General features: G+C 39.4%; 1 protein-coding gene across 1 annotated transcript in view; it reads right to left on the bottom strand.

The window, feature by feature from the left end:
- SOX5 (SRY-box 5) overlaps positions 1 to 11,957 on the bottom strand; it is a 393,207-nt gene that overhangs the window by 71,896 nt on the left and 309,354 nt on the right. The window contains exon 10 of the mRNA XM_006090652.3: positions 1,274 to 1,420. Coding sequence (XP_006090714.1) covers positions 1,274 to 1,420 — 147 coding nt within the window. The remainder of the gene's footprint in view (positions 1 to 1,273; positions 1,421 to 11,957) is intronic.

Raw genomic sequence — 11,957 nt, 5'->3', positions numbered from 1 at the left:
CAGGGTCTGAGTTTAATTCTGACCAAGGGCATGTACCTAGGTTGCAGGCTCCTCCCTGGCCGGGGCCCAGTTCAGGGCTCATGCAGGAGGCAACCAATCAAAGTGTTTCTCTCACTTTGATGTTTCTCTCTGTCTTTCCCTTTTTCTTCCACATTTTCTAAAAATCAATGGAAACATATCCTCAGGTGAGGATTAAAAAAACTAATAAAGAAATTATTATATAAAAGACACATCTTGAAAATGCCTAAAGAAAGTTGTCATTTTTTCATGGTGAAGGGACTGGAGTCCCTGCTGATGAAAAACCTTGCTGGCTGCGGTGACTGGCAGTGGCTGCAGCAGCGGGGTGATGGGGCTGGTGCCTTCCCCTGATCAGCCCGGTCACCTCTCACAAATGAAGGCCAGACTGCGGCTTAGGCCCTATCCCCAAGGGGAGCAGGGAGTGGGCCTAAGCCATCACTAGGACATCCCCTGAGGGCTCCCAGTATGTGAGAGTGGGCTGAGGGACACCCCCCAACCTCCAGTGCACGAATTTCATGCACCAGGCCCCTAGTATCATATAATAAGTCAGGTCTTTACAAACACAAACATTTAATTTTTCTGCATTCCTCTTCTTCTAAATCAAGACACAAATTATTAAAACCTCCCCTGATCCTTTTTCATGGTCTCTCAGGAAATGTTTCTTTAGCTCCTAAAACTAAACTAGCTCTAAATAGTCTTACTTATAACACTATTATCTTCATATCTTTACCTGATAATTGCATTGGATGAATGATATATCTGAAATTATACTGATACCATAACACATTATAAGTGACTGATATTTAAATCAAACATTTTCTATAAGCCCTAATTGTACTTATATTTTAAGTTCTATTTCAGTCGCCCCTTCTTTGGGAAACCTTTCCCACAGTCTCTCACTGAAGTTCATCTCTCTGTTCTAATAACTTCCAAAGCACCTTCTCTGTAAGTCTTTATAAGACTTTGAATCATAGAGTATGGGTATCCATTTTATCACACTGTAAGCTACTTGCGTACAGTCTACTATCTTATAAATCTTTGTAGCACTCATTTCTTACAATAGCTATGGAATAAGTGATGCTAAATGTATGTGTGTAAATTTACACGCACACTTCACTGATCCTACTAGACTCTTATCTCCTTAAACACCCACAGTTTAGCCCCATTGCTGGCACATAATAGATATTCAATAAATATCACTGAATGAAAAGTAAAACTCTCAATGGTAAAATACATAGCTTCTTCAAAAGAGTACCTTGCTTTTGGGTGGCGGGCTGTTTGTGCTCTTGTCTGTGTGAATGCTGGTAGGAGATACAGCAGCACCGAGGTTGCCTTGGGGTATGCCTGGGAGCTTTCCTCCTGGGGATACCTGCATCGCAGCCAGCTGGGCAGCATATAACTGCTGCAGAAGAAACAGAGAGAAAGAGGGGGACATTGAAAAAAGACTCAGTGATAAAATTAATGCACCCTTCAGAAAGTACCTACATTCAGATATGGTATTTTTCCTCTGGGTATTTTTGCTTAATGCCCTGGAATATTTAAAGAAAGAAGCTGTCAGCTGAACTTCCATGACTTACTTTTTATGGGAGGAGTCACAGAGACTACATATAAGAGGTTTCAGCTTCGGAATGCGCAGAGGTTCTAAGCAAACAACAGGCTTTATAGTTACTCTTTCCCAAGATCTCTGGAAGGCAGGTATATCCTTCTTTGGTCAAGACCTCTTTTTGTTCTATATTTTAAATTTTACACAGTGTGTTAAAAATAATGCAGCTTCATATACAAAGTAATTTTCCTATTATTCATGTTTAAAATACTATGCCTTTTTTTTCAGACTTGTTGAAATGAGCACCTGTAACAATTTTTTGTGATTGTTAGTTGTGTAGAAATACAAAAAAGCCATTGAGCTGGAATGGAAGGAGTTTTGGAAGAACATTATCTGGTCAATCTACCTACACCGTTAAAAATTAAGATGCTGCCAGAAGTCCACTTTACTTCATAATATCTAAACAAAGACAAACCTGAAATTATCTTGAGGATTAGGGTTTTCAGGATTACGGTCTAAACATACACACTTTGCTAAGCCATCACATAATCATTCTTACTAAATAACCAGTAAAATATTCTCAAAGTCAATTTAATAATAGAGAAAACTTTTAATTTGATAATGATAGCTATATGATGTGGTATCTTAAAACAAGGAGGTTGTTTTAGATTCAAATAGTCAGATCAAAAATTTAAATTAATATTCTTTTCATTTCTATTTAGCAGAATGTGAAAAATTTTAAATCTGGATGGAGGGACAATATATAGTTATTTTCCCCCAATTCTGATATAAACTTCTCACTATTCGCAGATCGCTGGATTTGCTACCAAGCACATCTGATTTTCCTCATTGGCCTCTATTTAGAATAAATTTTAATTTGTATCAAATAATATGTGTTCCTTAAATTTACATTACATTACAGAAGCATAAAAAGGCTTCAAGTCTTAGAGAATCTAATGAATCTCAGGTCTGCTGGAATTTTAACATAAACCAGACATTTTAATACTGCTGAATCCTAATCTGGCTATTCACAAGTTAACAGGAAATTTCAGTTGATTTAAAGAGGCCAACAGTGGTTCTCACACCTAGCTATATATGTAAGGGATAGTAACTTACAAAATAAATGCTGCTGTGACATCATTCAACCTTATAAAAAATTAAGGTCATTTGTCTATCCATTAAAATATGTATGTTGACTGATGTTAAAAGAAGGGAGTAAAGAGATGATTAATATTTGATTTATTACACACTCTTAAGGCAAAATTAAAAATAACAATAGTGTTTGTACTCAGTGAGATCTACAATCCCAGAACCACTGGTTGATCTTGTTGAGAGGGAAGGAGTGACATGTGGTGGGGATTCAAAAGCCACCCAAAGTTATAAGCATCCTGTGAACTATATAACAGACGTCTTTTATATGCATATACAATCCTATATAATAAAAGCCTAATATGCAAATCGACCAAACGGTGGAACGAATGGCAGAACAACCAGTGGAACGACCAGTCGCTATGACACACACTGACCACCAGGAGGCAGACACTCAATGCAGGAGCTGCCCCCAGCTGGCAGGCCCCATGCCAGCCAAGGCAGGTGCCAACGGGGGCCCCTGATCGCCCCGCCGGTCACCCTGCAGATCAGCCCTGATCACAGGCCAGGCCTAGGAACCCTATCCATGCAAGATTTCATGCACCAGGCCTAACATTTTTCTTGAAAGGATGGCAGATAAAACCAAGAGTTAAATAATAAGATGCATTATAATAAATTACTAAATTACTTTAACAGTTAAGTTGTTCTAAAAACAAATTGAAACTCTAAACATAAAGAACTAAAGCTTTACAATAATGCTCACATCATGAGGTTAACCAGACTAACAGAATAACTCTTTTGCCTTGCACAATAACTTGACTGTTATCTTAAAACTAATGAACACACAACATCATAGAGTATTAGGTTTGCCTGTCTTTATATTGCTTAAAATATTGCATTTTTTATTCCATTTCCCTCTCCCGATCCCTGCAGTAAATCAGACAATGATTTTTTAAGTAAACAAAACAATCACATATGATTAAATTGAATCTACTCATTGATTACTTAGTGTATTCTTGGTGGTCATATGTTCATAAGTATGTTTCTTTATGTATCGATACATATAATCATCACTTTTGTCTCACATTGTTCCATAAGCCTAAATTGTTGTCTTTCCAGCATTTTGAGCTCCTTTAAGGACCTTGATTTCTACCTCTAGTGGAACAGTTAAAAGTAAGGCAAACCTCAATTCTAATCCCATGTCTGAGCCAGTGACCTTGGGCAACTAAAATGAGGCACAAATCTATAATCTGCAAATTCAAGGATAAATAAAACTTTTAGTAGGGTTGCTGTGAGAAACAAATCACTTAATGTGTATAAAATACTCAGAAAAAACACATGGCAAAGAATGCTTGATAAATAACTAATAATTTTTTATGTATTTATTGATTTTTAGAGAGATGGAAGGAGAGAGATAGTAACACTGATGAGAAACATTGATTGGCTGCTTCACATAGGCCCCCTTCAAGGGATCGAGCCCACAGCCTGGGCATGTGCCTTGACCAGGAATAGAGCCAGCCACTTCTTGGTTCATGAGTCGATGCTCAACCACTGAGCCACATAAGCCAGGCAATTAGGTAATATATATGCTCACATCCTGCTATATACTCTAGACTAGTGATGGCGAACCTTTTGAGCTTGGCGTGCCAGCATTTTGAAAAACCCTAACTTAACTCTGGTGCCGTGTCACATATAGAAATTTTTTGATATTTGCAACCATAGTAAAACAAAGATTTATATTTTTGATATTTATTTTATATATTTAAATGCCATTTAACAAAGAAAAATCAACCAAAAAATGAGTTCGCGTGTCATAGGTTCACCATCACTGCTCTAGACTATAGTAGTATGGTGAAGGATACAGAAAGTGTATAAACATAATTTCTTTACTAAGTAAAGATTGATAAACATAAAACAGTGAGACTATTCATGTACTATAACTTCATGCTACTGAAAAAAAAAACAGGAAATCAGTCAGTGCATTCTGATATGTTTTCACAAAAGATATATAGCTAAGCTGGAGGTGGCATTCTAGAAAGGGAGAATAATTTAAAGAAAGGTACAGGGGCAGGAGTAATTTAGTTGTTGCAAAGGGAACACAGGATAGTGTGGAGCAGCGAGTAGTTGAGAGGATGTGGTAGAAAGAACAATGACCTAATTGAGTGTATGTCCTGGGAAGAGTAAAATAGTAGTGGATTTGTAAGCTTAGTTCACCTTCTAGAAAAACTTGAAATACAGGCAAAAGGGTTTAAATTTAATATGTGGACAAGAGAAAGCCACTTAATGTTTGAGAGCAATATATATGACATTTTTAACTAAAACAAAGATAAGGCAAAATTTATCAGTTATGAGGTTATCAAAATTTAGTAGTGATATTTTTAATAATAACTTGAGTTGAAAAGTAACACTTGTGACAATGAAGAGGGGAAAATGACTTCAAATTCATACTAACTGGAGAAAATTAAAAAGAAACTGAACTGGATGAGTCATGTAATTTATATAAAGTCTTCATTTCATAGATATAGTACATAAATATTCACCTATCATACATTCTCATTAGTGTACATAGTCATTGTATTATCTTTGTAAGACAGCCAAAACACATATACACATATATTTTCTTTTCTTTCTTTCTTTCTTTTTTTTTTTTTAGAAAAGGGAAGAAGTAAGTAACACAGAAAATTTCCTATAATTTTGCATTGTGGTAGTAAAAATGCTAGAACCACTAAGTCAGGGGCTTCCCCTAACATATAGCTCATTAAACACTGCTTTAGGTATTAAGAGCATGATGCAATGTATCTATAAAAATATGAGCTTGAATTGTATTTATCTTAGCCAAACCTAATCAGTGTTTGTTTTTTCCTAGCCTGTGCCATGTGTACCAAAGCACTGCTAGGCTGAGAGTGGGTGGGGAGTTCATTAGCAGGCATTCCTGGTGCTGAGTTGTAATGATCCAATGTAGGGTCAAAATAAAGTCTGGCCTGGCTGGTATGGCTCAGTGGATCAAGCACCATCCCATGCACCAAGAGGTCACTGGTTTGATTCCCATCAGGGCACATGCTGGGTTGTGGGCTCGAACCCCTGCTCCCCCATAGGTGGAGTGAAGGAGACAGCTGGTCCATATTTCTCTCTCATTGATGTTTCTATCTTTCCATTCCGCTCTTTCTAAAATCAATAAAAAACATGTTTTAAAAAAGTCTGATGGGATGATAAAGAACAGATATTTTAACTTGAACTAATTAATTCGTATAGGTGATAGTGCTAATTCGCACTATTAATTAATTGCTAATTGGGGGGGGGTACTACAGTTGTATTTGGATATCATAGCTTTTAACCAGTTAGATATGATTGTATTTTCTTATGAAGGTAATCATTTTACTCAGATAGTCTAAGCTCGTGTTTAGTACTTTTCAGTGCTAGGAGTGGAGAAATTCCACCACACAGCCTATTTAAATTCTGAGGTAAATTACTTCATTAATTACTTGAGATGGCAAGTTCTTGCCACTTCACCCTAATAAGTAAGCTATTTTCCCCAAATTGCTAAAAACACAACTTCTCCCATTGGCTACTAGCCTAGTGTTTAATTGCCATCTGGAGTATTTGGACTCAAAGCATTAAGTAGTGATGAAACTATATATCACGATTTGTTCCCTCACACCATTTACTGCCTAGCCAACTCCTTGAAGGCAGGGATTATGTCTCTATTATTTAGTGCTTTCTCAGAAAATCCTAGAAGGAAGAAAGAAGAAATGAGTAAAGGTAGAAATGAACTGTAGAATATCATTAATGTTTAACAAAACTACATTTTCAGGATATATTTAATATATATTTAAAAATGATAATGACATTTTAAAAATCTGAAAAGAAACTGGCATCACTTTATTATTTGAGAAATTAGGAAAAAATAGCTATTGGTGATGTTGATGAAAATCATTCATTCATTCATTAATTCCACTCACTTAAAAGGCACAAAATTAATTTCAACATCTTATCAGCATAAGAACAAAAGGTAGATTAATATACCCATTATTGTAATAGTACCTAAATAAGTCAATTTAGAATTATGAACAGAAAAATTAGGTGAAGATTATTAGAAAAAGTTAATATCTTTTTGGAAAGACAATAGAACCAAGACATTAAGAATACAGATATTCTTAAATATTTTGGAAAAGACAAATGAGAAATGCCTTATATCTGATCAGTGGATATAGAGTACTTACTGAATCCCACATATTTATTATTTAGAGAGTAAAAAGTACTAGGAACTAAACTTTTAGTAGATGAAACTATTTTGGGGGATCCTTTTTTATTACTTAAATCAAAGCTTAATTTTCTATTTGAACTAGAATCTATTATCAGGTGTTCCTTTCTTTTTTCTTTTCTTTTTTTTTTAAATATATTTTATTGATTTTTTACAGAGAGGAAGGGAGAGGGATAGAGAGTTAGAAACATCAATGAGAGAGAAACATCGATCAGCTGCCTCCTGCACACCCCCCACTGGGGATGTGCCCGTTACCAAGGTACATGCCCTTGACTGGAATCGAACCCGGGACCCTTCAGTCCGCAGGCCGACGCTCTATCCACTGAGCCAAACCGGTCGGGACAGGTGTTCCTTTTTTGTGAGAAAAATTTGCATAAAGTCCCAGGAGACAGGGCTGACACTACATTCTGACAGTTACTCAGGAGTCATTAGTATATGACAGTATATGGTTTGATTCAACTATCTTATCTTCCCCTACTGCAGCCATGGATTAAGAGAGAGGGACATTCATATTTTAATGGGAAAACAGTGCAAAATAAGTCATGTCTACTCTTCTCTTTGTCCTTACCCTCCCTTTTTCTTACTTCTCACCTCTCTCCTTTCCATGTCACCCAACTTCACACTAGATAGGAGAGCTGGGTACAAAAGCACAGAATAAAAATTTAAAAATGACATTAAAATTATGACTAAAAACATTGTCTTTTCTAAATGCTGTATGGTAAAACATACTGATTCTTTAAGAAATTTTTGAACTTTGACATTGCCTGCCGTTATCTGAATGGAGAGGGCTAACTGGCTACAAAACCATTTAATATTGTTTTTGTTGAATTAAAATTATTTTTATAGGTAGAATAATTTTCTCTGAGTGTTATCTCATATCCCACATCAGTCCATAAATGAGAGAAAAAAGTATACTGTAACTATAAATGAATCTTTCATATTTTAATGTTTAATGAAACCAATTTTACTTTAATTGGGCTGGAAGTTCAAGTCCTTTATCACTCTTGATGCTCAAGAAAGCTCACTCAGAAATTAGTAGTGACTTCTAAACTCTCCAATAAGCAAACAAATATAGACCTAAATTTTCAAAAATAACTCTCTGATTAATAGCACCTTGAAGTTCAAATATATTCATAGAAATGACAGGTGATTTTTTTTAAGTGCAGGGTCTGAAATCTGGCAATAAGAGTTAATATATATTCACTGTGTTAACCACTTGGATTAGAGGTTTTAAAACACGTGCATTGTCATTTATTAGGATTTTAAAAATAGGTAAATGTGTACTTCTAAAATTTAAATCAAACTCTATGATATATGTTAGATGTGATGTGTAAGGAAAGCATTTGCTTTTTTAAGGGAAGGGACAAAAATAACTTTTGTGAGGAAAAAATTCAGAAAGCAATTTCAAGGCTCTATAAGTGTTATCTTTATAGCTTAAATTCAGCTTCTTAATGTAACTTAAATGTGGAGTTTAAAGAGAAACTAATGTACTGGAGAAAATCTTTCAAAACATATCAGCATGTTTCAATGTGAATAAATCTGCTTTGCACATTATTTTTCACAATGTTTCTTCACAGAAAATTATCAGAGCAACTTAAGTTTAAATATGGACTTTCTTTCCCTAATATTGTCAGCTCTTCCTTTGGATGTTATTCAAGTATATTGTAAAAAAAAAAAAAAAAAAAAAAAAAAAAAAAGATAGGCCTTAAATTTTACTGGATCCCAAGGCAAAAATGCAAAGTGCAAATAGAAAATCACATGCCAAATTTATAAAAAATTACATTTTACAAATCATGCTAATAAAGTTAAATAAAGTATGTTTCACTCTCCCATTGTGACAAACAAACCTTCAAAATATCTGGATGCAAACCACAATGTACCACGTCACAATAGGATGACTATTATTAAAAAACAAACAAACAAAAAAAGAAAATTACAAAGGGTGTTGAAGATGTGGAGAAATTGGAACCCTTGTGCATTGCTGGTGGGAATATAAAATGGTGCAGCTGCTATGGAAAACAGTATGACAATTCATCAAAAAATTAAACAGAACCACCATATGATCCAGCAATCCCACTTTTGGGTCTATACCCAAAATAACTGAGCGCAGGAACTGGAACAGATATCTGTACACCCATGATTGGAGCAACATTAGTCACAATAGCCAAAAACTGAAAGAAACCCCAGGGTCCATCAACAGAACACTAGCTCTGTACCCATTAAAGAATGCTAGCATGCCAAATACAGTGAGCTCTGAAACATAATGACTTGTATTAACCACTAAGGTGACTGCTAGAAAAGAACGAAGTCTAGACAGAGCTGACAGCTAGATTTCAAGATTGAGACTCTTAGACAATTCTATGTATGGACGAAAGGCTTGGAGTAAGGAGTCGATGGTTAGAGTTCTCTCCTAGCCTCCTCAGTGGTTAATCCATAGAAGTGGAGTCAGGACTGGAGGAGTGAAGCATTTCTCTTGCTGCTTCAGCAGCTCTAACATAAATCATGGGAGAAGGTGACTGGAGGAAGTTACCTGGGGAACTTGGTAAGAGTTTTCATTTCATCTCCAATGCAAAATTCCAGCTGGAGTGTTTATCCAAAGGGCATGAAGGGAGTAGCATCTGGGTATACCAGGGATTAGTCAGTCACCTTGGGGGGCAAGTTCAAATAAGTACACACAACCTGGGAGATTCAGGATCTTTTGCATTTAGACACAATTTCTTCTTTATTTAAAAAACTTATTTTTATTGACTTCAGAGCAGAAGGGAGAGGGAGAGAGAGATAGAAATATCAATGATGAGAGAGAATCATTGATTTGCTGCCTCCCACACGCCCTACACTGGTGATAGAGCCCACAACTCAGGCATGTGCCCCGGCCAGAAATTGAACTGTGACCTCCTGGTTCATAGGTCGACACTCAACCACTGAGCCATGCCAGCAGGCTGGACACAATTTCTAAACTTGAGAGCAAGAAATACAACAAACTGAAAGAGTATGTCAACTCAGAGTTGTCCAAATGGAGGAAACTTATAGTCATCTCAATGGTGCATAATTTAAAAAATGAACAAGTTGGAGCTACTGGAACATAAGAGTCAAAAGCAGATTATGTAAGGAAATGACCTGAGTGGACAGAGACTTCTAAGGCTGGATGGTCAGCTGACATCCAGAGGTGATTTAAGACAGCAGGAGGACAAGCCACAAGGGGAAGGTAGAGGAAGGTCTGCCTTCAGAGGAAACAGGTGAGCCACTTGGAAACATTTCTGAGAAAACAAGGGGCTGGCTGGTAGGGGCTCCAAGGCAGAAACTATTCCTATTATGATCCACACCTCCATATATATATATATATATATATATATATATATATATATATATAATAGAGGCCCGGTGCACAAAAATTTGTGCACTCGGGGGGCGGGGGGAGGGGGGTCCTCCAGCCCGGCCTGTGCCCTCTCGCAGTCTGGGACCCCTCGGGAGATAATGACCTGCTGGCTTAGGCCTGCTCCCGGGTGGCACAGGGCAGGCCCAATCCCTAAGTGAAGCCCCTGGTCAGGCTCAGAGCAGGGCCGATTGGGGAGTTGGGGCGCCGCCCCCTGTCACACTCAAGGCAGGGTCGATGGGGAGGTTGCGGCACCACCCCCTGTCATGCACAGAGCAGGGCCGATCAGGTGGTTGGGGCGCTGCCCCCTGTCACTCACAGAGCAGGGCCCATCAGGGGGTTGAGGAGCTCCCCCCTGTCACTCACAGAGTAGGGCCGATAGGGGGAGCTGGGGCACCGCCCCCTGTCACACACAGAGCAGGGCCGATCAGGGGGGTTGGGGCGCTGCACCCACTCACAGAGTAGGGCCGATAATGGAGAGTTATGGCTCTACCCTGTCACACACAGAGCAGGGCCGATCAGGGGGTTGGGGCGCTGCACCCTGTCACACTCAGGGCAGGGCCAATGGAGAGGTTATGGCTCTACCCTGTCACACACAGAGCAAGGCCCGTGGAGGGGGGTTGGGGCGCCACCCTCTATCACCCATAGAGCAGGGCCGATCAGGGGGTTGGGGCACCGCCACTGTCACACTCGGGGCAGGGCCGATGGAGAGGTTATGGCTCTACCCTGTCACACACAGAGCAGGGCCCGTGGGGAGGGGGGTTGGGGCGCCGCACCCTGTCACACACAGAGCAGGGCCGATCAGGGGGTTGGTGTGCTGCACCCTGTCAAACACAGAGCCGCAGGGCGGATCAGGGGATTGGGGAGCTCCCCCCTATCAGGCACAGAGCAGGGCTGATCAGGGAGTTGGGGTGCCTTCCCCTGTCACGAACAGAGCAGGGCGGATAGGAAGGTTGTGGCCCCGCCCCCTGTCACACACAGAGCTGCAGGGCGATCAGGGGGTTTGGCCGCTGCCCCCTGTCACGCTGATCCCGGTGCCGGGAGGCATATTACCCTTTACTATATAGAATAGAGGCCTGGTGCACCAGTGGGGGCCGGCTGGTTTGCCCTGAAGGGTGTCCTGGATCAGGGTGGGGGTCCCCACTGGGGTGCCTGGACAGTCTGGGTGAGGGGCTGAGGGCTGTTTTAAGGGTGGCGAGTGACTAAAGCTTCCAACCGCTCCTTGTTTTCTTTTCTTTTTTTTTTTTTTATTCTGGGCCAGCTTTAGCTCTGAGGCCTCGCTGCTGAAAACATGGATACAATGTTTCGGTCCGGCTGGGTTTCAGTCCGGCTGGTTTCTGGGGTTTTGTTTACCTTCTTATTTGCAACATAGTACATAGTTGCTTAGAGTTGCAGCTGAGAGGCCGGCAAGTGAGGTGGGGAACGTTGGAGTCCGCAGCAAGCAAGCCTCATGCTCGCTTCAGTGCCTGGCTGCCTGCCGCCATCTTGACTGACAGTTAATTTGCATATACTCACTGATTAGCCAATGAAAAGGGTAGCGGTCGTACGCTAATTACCATGTTTCTCTTTTATTAGTGTAGATATATATATATATATATATTTAAGTGACGATTCTACTGGTAGCTATGATGCGCACTGACCACCAGGGGGAAGACGCTCAATGCACAGGCATG

Source organism: Myotis lucifugus, unplaced genomic scaffold (assembly GCF_000147115.1).
Source record: "Myotis lucifugus unplaced genomic scaffold, Myoluc2.0 scaffold_78, whole genome shotgun sequence".
NCBI lineage: Eukaryota > Metazoa > Chordata > Mammalia > Chiroptera > Vespertilionidae > Myotis > Myotis lucifugus.
This window is presented reverse-complemented; position numbering and strand designations above follow the sequence as displayed.